The following is a 15,210-nucleotide window of genomic DNA, read 5'->3' as shown; positions in this document are numbered from 1 at the left end:
CTTCAGTACTTGGGACCAGAAAATGTGGGTCAACAAATGTTGATACTCATCCTTTGAAAATGGCATGCAAAGAGGTACAAAGTCCTTTTAGAAGTATTAAGAACAAGCTATCATATAAAAAGCCAACTGATGTTCTTTGACTTACAACTGTATTAACCAGAACTGGTAACTTTGCACTGAAAATATATTCTAGGCTAAACCAAGAAAACACGTTGTTGTCATTGCTTTTGAAAGCCTTTTTGGTGCAATTTCTGCAGCTGTTAAAGAGAGAAGATTGGTAAGTGTTTGGCACTAAAATAATGTCATTGCCCAGTGATGAAAGGATCTTCAACCATGATGAAAGAATATTCAACTATGACTGCACAAGTATACTTTCCTCTACTTGATAAAATCACATATGAGTAAATAAGTCAGGAACATTAAAATAATGACAGTTTGTTCTGTGATTTCTCTGTGGAATCTAACTACAGTAAATACTAGATAATCTGTATATAATTAACATTTTCATTTCTATGAGAAAGAAATTAGAACCAGGACAGAATTTTTTTGCTGCAAACCACAGGTCAACTTTTATAAATGTGGCTAAACCTTAACAGTTAACACTTCTGGTAATTTTAAATATGTTTAATTAATAGTTACAGATTTTTTGAGATATCAAAAACCTGTAACTGTAGAATCTGTATCCTGGTAAGCAATCTGGATCCTCTGTGACTATTTATACATTACTTTATATTCATTTCTGACCTGCTGACTTCCTTGGACAGTGCATGAAATACACCATTTGGTTGCTTAGTATGCTATAGAATCACAGTATCATTAAGGCTGGAAAAGACCTCCAAGACCATCAAGTCCAGCTATTGGCCAAACACTACATTGTCAACTACAATGTATCACCAAGTGCCATGTCCAGTTGTTTTTTGCCAGCTCACATTTCTCTCAACACTCATAGAGCTGACAACATGTTAGGTAAACAGAGGTCACCCAAAGGCCTATACAGGAAAGTGTTGCAGAAGAGTTTTTGAAATGGCAGTCCCTCACACTCGGTCTGAGAACATGGTCAGATGTGGTGCCCCAGCTATCTCTCTGTGACACATTCCATCTCCTTTTTTCTTTGAATTATTGTCCCACCAGCCCCCATATCTGATAGCACAAGAGCATAGGTAGCAATAGGTCTTCAACCTGACACTGTCAAAGCAATCTGGTTTTCCTTCAAATACTTTACATCAGTTCTACTGAAGTCTTTCCACACAGCTGGATGAGGGTCATGTACATGGACAGTTGTGCTACCAGATGAATCAGGGCAGTTGGTTCAGCTGAACTAACAGATCAACATAATCACCAAGATAATCCTACTCTGATCCAAGCTCTCACTTTTCATTTGGTTTGGAAGTCCTACTTTCCTACTTATAATTAAACTTCAGTGCTTGCAGTACCAAAGTTTTACTTTTAATATATAATCACACCTTCCAGATGGGATGACAGAGCCAATTTATCTTGAATTTTATTTTTAATGTGTATCATGGGTTCTGAGGAACAAAGTACAGATCTGTGGTTTGGGGATAAAATTGTGAAATGTAAAAATCTCAAATATTTGCATTATTAACTATTACAGACTATTGCATAAAATAAATGTAAGACTTCTTAGTCTGCCTAATATGTTGCAGAAAAAATACCACCACCTTAATTCAGACGTCTTTTCTACTGAATAATTAACAGCTTCAACAAATCTATTTTCACTAAAAGAATTTTTCATTCAAAAGACAGAGCAACACATAAACGCTTTAGCACAACAGCTGTAGTAATTACAGTACAATTTTGCTGTAAAATCATTTGCATCTCAGTGGTTCTGAAGAAAGAATACAGTATATGTAATGTATATGACAATGTAAAAATAAGAATAGGGTTTTTATTTAAAACTGCAATACTGCAATTAAAATGTAGAAAAAAAAAGGAGATGCTAGAATTCAGCACTGGGTGTTATGTGTGAAACTAACTTCTGGCATTTGGAATTGTTAAAAATAAATGTTCTGTTGAAGAATTGCCAAATAAAGTACTTCAAAGCAGGTCTTGGTAATGAGAAGTAGAACATCAGATTAGATTAAACATTTGAGGGCTATATAAATGTTTAAAAGAGGAAAGAATCAAGAGGGTGAACTTTTTCCATACATTCTTTCTTTAAGAATGGTCATAAATAGGATGAAATGTAACATGGCCATTCTTATTTACACATGAGACTCTGATTCAGGATTTGTACATTGGAAAATAAATTTTAATTAGGCTGAGATAAGAAACTGAAACTCACTATCCTTGAATAACTCCAACTTTGAGTACGTCAGGATTAGTTGACTTTAACAGATAAAAGACCCTGGAGCTCATCAGGAAAAATATTTCCAAAGAAGTCATTCCTGACCAATATCACATTAAATCCACTATCAAGCAGGTAGTATTTGTGGTCTATATGCATACTGGTTTTTGTTCCAGAAACAGTTGTGACAGAAAGTGTAGCAAACCAAATAAAATATCATTTGTAGCCAATACTGGTAATTCAGCTGCCATTTTCCTCAGCCTGCAGAGTCTGGCACTTCAATATAAAGAGTTCAGGCTTTGAGGGCCCTAAAGGTAAATTGGAGGTAAATTGAAGGTAAAATGTTTTCTGTACTGTTCTCAGGACTTTGATGAGTTTGTGTTCTTACACACCTGCTAAAGCACTTTAACTCCTCTGCTTCAATAAGATGTGCTAACCTCAACTGCTAATCACATTATCTTGCCTGATATGGAAACATGGCATTAAACCAACCTGATTATCAACCTATTGACTAAAAAGGGACAATATTTTCATAGCTTCCAATTTGCTATGTTCCAGGTTTTAAATAGAGCATCCCTCTGAAGGTGTAGTCCAGAATCTATCAGCAAAAGCGTTACTTTTGTCTTGTTTTGTTTAAACAGAGAAAATCTAGCCATCATAGACAATTTAAATTTGCCTGTTTATATACACTTTACAAATATTGTAAGCAGAATAAATTGAAAATTCAGAACCTAGTTCTCAAACTGATCATGACAATATTCATAGAATATTCATGATCAGAATAACATAGAAATTACAGTCTTATATCAAAAGTTTTACTGCATGCAACACTTCAGTTGACCTCTCTGAATCACCAGGTGAGGAAAAATACAACACAAAAAATATTTCTCAGGCTGAATGCATTACAGCAGATTTTTTCAACATGGATCATGTTTCCTACAGAACAGATGTATTTGCTTCTTTGTTTTAGAAAGAGCATTCTATCATCAGTTATCACACAGTTCTGAGGACCTACCCCATTGCACAACTGGCACTGCTAACAAGGGCATCAGATCTGGCATCCCTTCCTAAGGCAAAGTGCACAGACCATGCCTTACAAAGCAGCTCTTGTGCTCCTATGACAAAAAGACCCCAATACTAAAAATAATTCTCAAAATTTCAGTCAAGCACAATGACCATCTTTCTTAGTTGCTAAACGATATGCTGCCCTATTGCTTTCTAAAACAAGTCCTAAACAGATCTCAAAATTTACCACAGAACTAATACATGCAGCTATGTTTAATTACGTGTGAAATGGCTTCAAAATGTTCTGGTTTTTATCTACACAAATACTATACCAGAAAGAGCTTTCAGCTGGAAAAATACTGGGTTTCTAGAAAGAACTTGTTTATAAGAAAATTTCAAACCCTTCTCCTAATAATGTAAGATTCTGTTCTTAATGTCTGTCTCTTTTGAGGACACAGAAATTAAAAGCTGACTTCTTCAAAGTGATGACAGTACAACATCCTCAAATGTACTTCTCTAGAGATGTGAACTCTAACCTGAAATGTTCAACTCACAGTCATAACTAACATAATTCACAAATTTTGCTTTATTTTTCATAGCTCTACTGAATGAATCACTATCCTTCAGTTTCTCTGCAAAGCACTGCCATTCCTTTCAAGTTAAGAACCTGGTTACATTTTAATTTCAAAATAGAAAACTAGTCAGTTCTTGACTCAATGTTCTGTTTGTTTACACACTTACTAAGGAAGAATCCTGTGTGTATAAAAGCAAAATAGGCAATAAAACAGTTTCTTAGAAAGTGTAACGACATACTGTGATTTGCCTGTCATATTCTCAAACAATACATTGTTTTGTTTTCCATTACTTTTCAGATCCTTTACTGCAGCATATTTTTTATTGGAATTCTCAGTTTTGAAATCGAGTTATTCACTTTCATCTAAAATACCATTAGTCCAAGAAGTAAGCCTTTCTCAAAGAGAATAGGCCAGCTTTAATACAGTAGCAAACAGTCCAGACACTGATCACAAGGGAGTGCTTGAAGAAAGGCCATAGAGAAATACTAGCAAAGTACACAGCAGTTACATTTCCTAAAATTAATTCAAATGACAAAGTGCCTTGTTCAATAGTCTCCTACCAATACATTGCTTTCACCTGCAGATATCTCCACGATGTCATGAATATGCAATGCAGGATGTTCTTGAACGGCTAAAACTTTGTAGCACCAAAGTCATTAGTAGTATTCCCATATATAAATAAATCATATATACACTGAAGTAGAAGAGGTGCACTCCCCTTGGGGCTGTGGAATCAAACAGACATCTAAATCTAGCTTTTTAATAGTTAAGGCAGATGCAACAGTTATTAAGGTATGTATCTTCTTCCTTTTAAAATTTAAAATTTACTAAACTTTCAAGACCTCATCTATACTATCTAGTTGTCTGACATGGATTTGAATTATTTTTGCAGTAAGAGGAATTAATTAATTTCATTCAGAGGCAGAATACCTTGACATGCAGATACATATTTGATTATACATTATGTGAGCCCCCAAATAAGACAATATACAATTTAATCATGCACATAATTCCTTTATGAGGTGGGTTTCTGACTTTTACCCCTGTGACTTACCTCCTCTGATTACAAACCAGACTGTCCTAAAATTTTAAGGCCAAAAATCCAGGCTCTGACTCTTTTTCATTAATTACATCAACCTCACAAGTCTAACTGCATTGTGCACCTGCAGTCCCTTTTCTTCAGAGGCCTATGAAAACTGTTAAGAGATGGAGATTTTTTTAAACACCAATGCTCATTGTTCCATTTATCCCAAGGACACATAAATGCAAATGCAAAGATTACAGCAACAAAACCTGTATCTCTTCATCTGCTTTGCCATTCATCATTCCATTCTCCCTCAGTTGCCTCCAGCTCTGATGAGGCACAGGCAATATCTGCTCTCTCCTCATCTTCCTGCCAGGGCCTGTGGATTCCCTCTCTCCATTGTCATGTTCCAGTCATACTCCTTTAACCTCTTGAGCATTCCCTCTAATCTTCAGGCCAAGAATGGGAAATACAAACTCTACCCCTATTGGCCTGCCACACTTAGGTCCCTTGAAACTTTTGCTCTGAACTGAGCCTGTTCTTTTCTATTTTCATTTCTTGGTGTTTGGCCAGGGTTTTTTTCCTGCTGTTCCAACTCCCTGCACTCACACAGGCATGCCAAAGAGGTGAACTGAAGAGTAACATCATCAAGAGGGCATTTTCCCTCACCTTGCCTTTCATCTACAAAATATACTACACAAAGTTGTATAGCCCCCATAGCGAGGAATTTTATTTATACACAGCTTTAGTTTAAGTTTGGATGTACTATTTGATCAATTTTTTTCACATTTATCTACAACAATGTGAAAGAAACAACTTTACAACTATATAGCAATCAAGTCACTAGGCAGGGCAACATCCTACAGATTAGTCTTGTGAGTCTTGCTCTAATGATAACACAGGGTTTTTTCAACATTTAATTACTAGAAAGCAACTAAGTACTAAGCATCATATGTACTCTAAGACTGAAGGCACTGTTTCCTAGATCCTCACTACTCAAAATATAATGCTGATGTCAGCAACAATGGTAATCATCACAGGTCAGAATTTTAGGTGGATGAATCTCATAGAACACACAGGAGTTCAATTAGTTCACATGAGCACATGTGCTTTTTAACATGTTTTGGAACAAAGGCACAAAAAACCAAAATGAGTGTTTTTTAAGTGAAGAGTATCTGCACTGGGGTTTTTTATATTCAGAGTCTCATTACAAAGCCACTGAACAACTTCAGTTATGAAGACAGGTAAGAGTACTTTAGAAATATTAGTAACTCATGCATATGATAAAGGTGCATGGATTAACTGTTCATGAAGGATGTTTTACTGCTGTCACCAGTGACGCACAGTTCGTGCTTCAAATGCACTAAATTAATTTGCAGTGCTCTTCAGAAATATTTCAGTCCTGAAAACACTTAAAGCAGCTGAGCCAAACGACTGGTGTCAGTAAGGCAGGACTCTGGGACTTGCAAGACACAACAGCTCTCCCACATACAGAGGAAGGATTCATTATGCAACTATTTCTCAAACAGCACAAGTACCCAGCTATCTTTTACTACATCCACATCTACATACCCAGATTATTGGAGCTTGTGACTTAGCACTAAACTTCATTGGGAAGAACCTTCCCTTTCCTCGCCCCATTCTTGTTAAATACCAAGAACCAACTTGGTCAGGATAGTTGGTTTCTGTTGAAATGCTGGATAGCCTCTTTCAAGTTCCAAGTTTTAAATTTGGTACATGCCAGACTGATTTTTAAATGGCATGAAATATTCTAATAGGAAAACACATAACCTTTAAATAATCATTTGATTTTGTAATCTTTTAATGCATGCACCATTTAACTCAAACAGATTTCTACGAGCAGAAAGTTTAAAAATTATGTCTTAAACTACCAGTTTTAGGTGCCTCACAAAGCAATCTGAATTTTCCTTTCATTGGTGGTGGAACAAAGGCTACCTTAAGCCTCACTGTGTTTTTCAGTAGCATGCCTTATAACAGTGTAAATTTAATACATGTTAGGCCTAGATCTGCTTTGGAAATTATAATTACTTTTTCTTTAGATATGCTCTAATGTCTTCTTGTGATAAATAAGGCTGGTTCTGAGTTGCCTTTCTGAATCTTGTCAGCACTTCCCAATCCCACGTTTGTACAAGTGTGGCATTTTTCCAAAACATATTGTCTCATAAATCTTTTTTAAAGAGAAAAATCTTTATACAGTATTTTGCAGACCTACATCAGTGAATGAACTTGGATACTTTTCTTTTATAAATAGGATTATAGGAGCTCCATAAAAGTCAGTTAAGAGTTTTTTCAGACCTTTTAGACATTTTGAATTTTATAAAGAAAATAAGATAAATATATCACGATAATCTTATTCATGATGCTTACAGATTTTCTATTTATTAGACCTGTCATTGCATTTAACTAGCTGCTCATAATTATTAAAAATATCAACACTGCTGTTACATGGATTAATGGTGTAGTGTTCTCTCTACTAATAACAAAAAGTCTCAGCAGTTACTCTACTGTTGGATTAGACAGTGTAATTATGTGATCTGTAAGATCATTTACAGCATCTTCCTACAGAAGTGGACTATTTTTATTTGGCTCCTAGATTTTGCTATCCTTTTAAAATTTAAAATAGGAATGTCTCATTTGGTACTAATGTTACAGTGGTTCTGCTTAAGTTACCTGTTCCATTCTACATTCAGATTTGACACTATTGTAGTATTTAACATTTATGTTTACAATTAAGTCTATAGGCATTCCTATCACTTAACACAGAAAACAAAAGCACAAAAACCTTGCAGACCTTTCAATACATCCCAGGAAGAAAACAAAATAACTCTTTCCAAATAATATAGGTTTTCTTAAGTAGGCTATGAGTATGGATGTTTTTCTCAAGTAAATTTCACTGAAAAATGTACAGTATTAGAAAAGCTTTTGTGTTTGAAGAATTGGCATTTTCTTACAAAAAGTAAGCCTGTATGTTGCCAAAAATCTCTTATCAGTAGAGCACAGAACAGTGGAAGCCTTTTGCAGTCACTTTACTTTTTTATGAATGTTCAGAGCAGTACATGACAGAACAGCTTTATGTCTTCAGCAGTTGATTCTCACGTGCATCATCTGATAAGGGCCATCTGATAAGGATTGCTCTGTTGCTCTACATCAGTAAGTACTCAAGACCTCTGCTCAGCTGACGTAACATGGATTCGCCAATTCCCGAATGGCTGCTTTATCAGGACTCTCAGCAGCCCAAACAAACCACAGCCTCTGCCTAGTTCCTGCTCTTACTGCTTTGATAATCTGCCTCATGGACTCTTGGACTAGGACACCAGAATGGAATAAGAACCAGGACGTCCAGCTATGAAAATAAGCATATTAATTCATGATTCTGTAGTTTCTTCAGGTGCATAATTAAGGCAATTAACTCATTTTGTCAGAGAGGAGCAGGGAGTAAAGCATGGACAGAGAAGGAGGAACAGAAATCATATACGTAAAAATTCACAAGGAAAATAAATGAACATGTAAAGTTCCCATTTATGTTCCTTTTAACAAAATTAAATTTCCTCATATAGCTAAGCCATAAATTATTATCAATATTATTTTAAAACCACGGTGAACATGTTTTCAGCTCTAACAAGGGATGACAAATTCTCTCTTTTTTAAGCTCAGACCACCTTGAAAAAGAGTTATTTGCACAAAAACATATGTATTATAACAATACCTAAGTTAGTTCCACTTCCAAGAGAAAAGAATTATCCCCTTATATCAATAAATTCAAAGCTTAATCTAGTGATGCATTTGACTCTGTGGAGCCAGCTAGACTGGACATTTTCTGCCATCTCAGGACAGGAGAGATGTCTTGTGCTGAAGACTTTTGTCTTGTACAAAAGTACCTGATCTAAAGATCTGCTCAGCCAAACAGATTTGGATTTCTGCATTTTATACCTCTTTCACAGAAATACAGTAAAATATTAATTATTACATTTAGCAAATATTGTTTCCAGATTACCAATGTGTTTGAAGGTCAAATTTTCTAGATTGGGTTACTGGATGGATAAAAAAAAGATAAATGTTCTGGAGAACTGGACCATAATGTATCTACAATGTACAAATTGTAAGGGTTCCTGAAGGCAAAATGTAGATTTGTTTTTTCCTGTTTTGTCCAGTCATTTTTGACAGACTCATAGAAAATTTCAGTTCAGTTCTTTCTCCAGTGAGGCACACATCTATTGAAACGATCTATACATATCAGAAAGAAACACTGTATTAAACTGCTTGAAGAGTCATAACTGGCATAAGCCAAAGGGTCCCTTGAACTTTGACCTGTCTAATGATACAGAGAGCTGGCATTGGCACCAGCTGCAGAGCTCAGACAACTGGAAATATCTGGGACCTATCCAACCAAAAAGAAAAGAAAAAAAAAAACCACTGCCACAGTAAATTAATAATTTTCTTTTCATGCATTTTCTTTGAGATGTGTTTCTACACATTACTGTGCAGGATGAACTTCCAAGGAATTGCATATAGCTGGTGTACTGGAGGAATTGGCTTCCTCCCATGACCCAACTGACAGTGCCAGAAGTCACTTTGCTGTGTGTGCACACTTTGTATGCTTTCTCAAGCAAGGTCAAAGGAAAGGAGCAAACCTACAGAGCAATCCAGTCCCTCTCCAGGTTTGAGGTTTGGCACACATTTCAGCTGTCATATTATGTTACAAGAAAACCTTAAACCAGACTTGAAAAAGTATTAACAAAATTGATAATTAACTGTAGATATGGGGGGAAAACAGCATTCATAATGAAGTTATTACATACCACAACTACTACCAAGAGCCATCTCAAGCAAGGAAATGCTTAAGGAATAACAGAAATGTCCCTCTCACACTAATTTTGCTCTAAATCCTCAGCATCTAAAGCCATGCCACCAGTTCAGTCTGCAACTTCTGTATGGTTAAAAATCACCTCATTGGGAATGCTCTAGCCTTGTTTTCTGTCTTGTTCTCTGAACTAGAAGGAAAAGAAATGCAGGCACAGAGCTAAGGAGAGGATTACAAACTGATCAAATGTACACAGAACACAATAAAAGAGACAGATTTTCCATTTCCATCAGCCAAAAAATCAAATCAACCTCTTTAAAAAGCTGCTTAGGTCATCTGCAAAGCTTTCTATATAGTAAAGAATTGAATTATGGTTTCCTGTTCCGTTATTTGTTGTCTTTGGTCACCACCCAGGTGCATGGAAAAGTTTTCAAAGTAATGTTTATCCTTGAAAAAAGAAAATTCCTGAGAGCTACAAGCTGGCTAGCTCCTTTAGAAGGAAGAAGAGGATTTGCTTAATGTAGTTCTGGCACACAAAATATAAATCTGGTCTGAGAAAGAGTTGCTATATAATCTAGTCTTTTGCTTCTTTCACAAATTACATGCTGCCAGAATTGACAGAAGATTTTACAATCCCTAAAGTGCAAAGCCTTCTGTGCAAAAATATACATGCTCATTTTTAGTTATCAGCTCTCCAAGTTGTGTGGCTTTGTTTCTTTCATATTGTGAACAAGACAAATTTGGAATGGCCTGTCATTTATTAAAGTTCCTGTCAAGAAGAGCAGCTGCACAGGCAGAGCCGGAGAGTGGGGAGCTCAGTTCTGTACATTTTACCCACGACAGTCAGCAATTACGTGTACGAGCAGCTCCATTAGCAGCCAGAGGAAGACGATGTAATTACACATTTGTACAACTTGGCCTCAGAACAAAACAAAAACAAAACCAGGAGCTCAATCAGTCATTTTATATATTAATCATACATCATGCCCAGAAACAAGAGGCTCAAATCAGTTATCCAAGACAGGCATCTTGCTGCAATGGAGATGCCCTGGAGTATCTCACCTGGTCGCCAGCTGCTGCTCCAGAAGAGCGCAGGTGTCCTGCTGGTCCTGGGTCATATCTGCCAGCCCTGGGTGGATGGATGTCTCAGGCACCCTTGGGTATCTCAAGGGGCACTAGATACCTGTATTTGAGTGACTGATGCAAGCCTAGGCTGTCAGTTCCTAACAGGTAAAACAGACACACGCTGCTCCTTCAGTTCAGAAATCACTGAAATCTACTTGAAGATAAGCGGGAGAAGGGTTACATTTCTTAGAGACAGAGAGTGTGTGGGATGGTGCTACTGCTGCAGTATGACATAAAAAGCCTGGTCTCGTACATGTGTCGTGAGGAGAACAGAAAAAAGAGAGAAAGCCAGAGACAGAGCAAGCACATGTATACTGCAGTCTTCTGAGACACTGGGAGCACAGTTACCTCTTGTTTTGTATGATTATTCACCTTTTGTGCCTGATTATAACCTACTTTAGCAGAGGAGGTCTCATCATTTCTGCTGTGTCCAGGTTTTACCCCACTTCTCAGCCAAGAGTGATGCCTAAGTAACATGAATAGGAAAGCAATATACATTCTTAACACCACAACGTTTTACACCACCAGAATGGTATTAAAGGAGCACAGTTTAAATCCACCTCCACTGCTGGGCAAATAACGTACTGGCCACGACATAAATGGCAACCAAAGCAATCAGATAAAATCTATGGTAATGTTTTTGTTTTCTCTGCTGAGATCAACTCTGTTCTCCTAGCTTGGACTCTATTTTGTAACCCAGTTTATTAGTTACTAGTCTGACTACCAGGTTACCCAGGGAACACACGAGTGCTCCATTGTAACAACCTCCCTCCCCCTCTTTCCTGTCTCCCAGCACTAAATCTTCCCAGTTGCTTCCCTCTCCCTTCCAAACTGAGGACATACGCTGTGGTTCCCTGGGGAGAGACCAGCTGAGGTTTTTTTCCACAGTCAGCTGTGTGAGATGGTACCTGACCCCAGCAAACTGGACTGACATCACCGCTTGTCACAAACAAAGCTGGAATTCAGCCTCTCACCTGTCTTTCTCATGGTATCAGCTCATTTGACCTTAAAATCCCTCCAAGTTATATGCATCTCTTTTCATGTGAGGACAGAAAGGGAACTAAAGGACAAATTTGTTTAAATGTGATGGTTATCTCAAAGACAATTTTCAGAAATGAGCTACATAAAATGAGAGTATCTTAAAAGATATAGGGTATGTTGATAAGATACTTTATCAATATACCCTATATTAAAATAACCCAAACACAATAATAAAAAAATAGTTTATCATGAACAGCCACAATTTTTAGGCTCTATGATTGCATGTGAGGTCCAAAACATTTAATTTGCAAAACAAGAATATTTTTAAAGAGTTCAAGTTGTGTAAGATGGATACTGGACTTTCCATATATATTTTTATGTTGAGCTAACACATATAGTTGGAGAAAAACAATCAGCATCTAACATTAGATGAATGGTCATCTAAATGGCTAATTACCAAAATTCTGCCTGGACTTAGTGACTGCATCTGCATTCCTATTACAACTAGGACCACAGGAACTTCCAAAGCTACCTGACAGGAGGTATGTGTCTTAGCTCGCCTTAGCTCCAGTTCCATTTATACAAAATTTCAGAGGAAATTGGCCACAGGCCAACGAGAGGAGCTTATTAAACCAATCACAGTAACTTTCCTAAGATGTTTTCATATATAGACTTTACAGCCACCTCAACAGTCTCTCTGCTATTTACCATTGACTATGGTACAAGTACCATTCTTTAAGGGATGATCAGTAATACTTAGGACCTTTCCATTTCACAACATTATGAAAATCTTTAGAAATGTATGAATACCATTATGCAGGTATGAATGGACTCAAGGCCATTGCACACAACATCCTGATACATAAAGTCTTACTATGTTTTTCTTTTATAAAGAAATTTGTCAACACAATTGTACTTCATCTACTACAAACTAGAAAACAAATGTATTCAGGTTGTGGAAAACATCTGTGGTACCTATGCAAGTATTTAATGTAGCAGCTCTGTATGTTCACACAAAGCTAGTTTTGAGATTCTCATCAAAGAAGATGGCAGTTCTGTTCTTTTACCTTTTACAGTGAACACTCAACACTGTAAAAAGTGAGATACAACCATCTTAGGCTGCTTTAGAGAGATCCAGCTACTAGAAGTTACTGGACTTGGTTCTGGCCTATGGTATGACTATTGCCATATAGAAGTTTTCTCCTATTTAAAAAGTAATATAAATAAACACACTCTTCTATCTTTATACTATCTAGTCCACTAAAATTAGACTAATCACTTTCTTTTTTAGGAAACCATCGAAACTTACAAAGAGCCTACAAGACAGAGCGAAAAACTGGCCTGGCAATAACTGAGGCATTTGTTTCAGCTCTTTTAAAATCCCAATGTCTTTCTGAGACTTCTTACCCGCTTAAAGACAGCAGAAGAGCCACTGACTGCACACAGCGGGGCAGCTCACTGCAGAAACCTGAACACACCTGTTGTAGCACTGCGAGAAAATTGTTCAGCCTGTGCTTCTGAGAACATTTGAATTAGCTCTGATGCAAATCTGTAATTTTAATATTTGCAGTTTTGCAAAGGAAAGAAGCCCTGTTTGTTAAATCAGGAAACCTCATTTGTGAACAATGGAAAATACCACTAAACTTTTCAAATAATGCCAGTTATTTTGCTGTAGAATTGCACAGCATACCATAGCACGTTGTGGGAGCCTAAAATAAAACCTTCCCAGAAACCCAAGTGCCCTATAATACTAATTTTAAGAGATTCCAAAGTTATTCCAAGCAAATGGTTTTATCTAAATTTGGCTATTAGGCCCTATAGTCAAACTGAATTTGGAAAAGTTTGCATGTTTGCGATAAACATAAGAAAGAACATGGAACAACATGTTTCCTCTGTGCATCACATGAGCTTTAGCTCACTGAATGTCAGCTAAAAGGTAGATCTAAAGGTCAAGAGGATATTCTTTTTGTGATTTGGCATTGGCACCAAACTCTCAATAGCTGTAAAATCCTTCTCACCACTCAGTGACAGCTGGAAAGATTCTTCACAGCAGTGTATCTCTGAATGTATTTCTAGAGGTTAGCAAGTAATTTGTTAGTCAGGTAAGACCAAAGGGTTCACTCAGGGCCCCTCCACCATGGCATATTCATGCTATTACAGTTTTGCTTATGTATCTGATACTACTGGCACTACTGAAATTTTGTCATAATAACAGGTACCAAAAAAACCCTAGAAATAAAAATAGAAGAAGAACAGGTGCATCAGCAGAGGAACACAATAGTAGTAAAAATTTTGAAAGTTCCCACAACTTTTCCTGTTTTCTAAGAAAAACCTGAAAAGATGAAAGTCTCATCCTGCTCTCTCCTGAAACAGGAGTAATTGCCACTGTTTAATCAAGAGCAAACTGTCCTGCCACTTCTAACACACTTTCTGTTGAGAGATGCATTTATTTACTGTGGCTGAGCCTGGTGGGTTGCCTGGAAAAGAGTTCAATTCAGGTGAGACAGGGCAGCTGCAAAGGCCTTGAAGTGCTGAAGTCTCTTGGGTCCTGACAGAGGAATTCCCTTCCAGGTCAGGGACAGTCATACCCTGCACATTCCTCAGAAAGAAAAATTTTGTTACAGGAAGGTAAGATACAAAAAATTATGTTGGGAACAAGCTAAAAACCCCTAATGTCTATATCTTGCAGTTATTATTACATGCACTGCAAGGGAAATTTTTATCCTTCTCATCTTCACATCATGCAATTTTTATCGATTTGAACAAGAAGAGGTTGTGTCATTAAAACTATGAATCTGACCTGATGATTTTTCAAATAAAAAGACATGAACCTGGTTTATGCTTCATTTTAATTTAGAAAGTATTTATGTGAATGTGAAAAACAGAGATAAAAATATGGTGATTTTAGGTTACTTAGCACTTTTAGAAATAGTCTATAATTTTATGAAAAATGTCAAATCTCATTTTTGAATTTTCAAAAATCAAAAGTAAGTTTTGACTTAAAAGAGGGGATTAAAAAAATGGAAGCACATTCTCACATAGGAAACATATGCTATGCCAAAGAAACCATTTTGTTGAAAACAATCATAAAAATAGAAATCTATCAAACATCAAATGGCTTGAAAGAACTACATTTAGAAGAAATCTGTAATTTGTCACATTCCATCATTTAGAATTGCAAGTAAAAAACTCTACAGAATCAGCTACAAGCTATTTAATCTTCTTTTATAACCTGCATACTCTACTCTGTCATCACCCTAAATATGCCACCTTGGAAATGGTTCCTTTATTGTCAATATAATATGAAAAGCTAACTCCATTAATAATCTATTATAAATTTAATGGATTCCTACTGATTTCTTATCCTTGGGTA

At 36.5% G+C, this 15,210-nt stretch overlaps 1 protein-coding gene across 11 annotated transcripts in view; it reads right to left on the bottom strand.

Moving 5' to 3' along the window:
* The window catches only part of PDE1A (phosphodiesterase 1A), a 193,848-nt gene that overhangs the window by 57,601 nt on the left and 121,037 nt on the right, over nt 1–15,210 (bottom strand). Inside the window, exon 1 of one of the 11 annotated variants that reach the window (XM_085066301.1) lies at nt 10,794–10,972. The exons of the other annotated variants lie outside the window; for them this stretch is intronic. Coding sequence (XP_084922427.1) covers nt 10,794–10,849 — 56 coding nt within the window. The 5' untranslated portion in view covers nt 10,850–10,972. Of the gene's footprint in view, nt 1–10,793; nt 10,973–15,210 lie in introns of those variants that run through there. 11 annotated transcript variants of the gene reach the window in all.

The sequence above is a fragment of the Lichenostomus cassidix genome, chromosome 7 (genome assembly GCF_008360975.1).
Source record: "Lichenostomus cassidix isolate B80296 chromosome 7, HeHo_3.0, whole genome shotgun sequence".
NCBI lineage: Eukaryota > Metazoa > Chordata > Aves > Passeriformes > Meliphagidae > Lichenostomus > Lichenostomus cassidix.
Note: the sequence above shows the minus strand (reverse complement) of the source record. Positions and strands in the feature narration are given on the sequence as shown.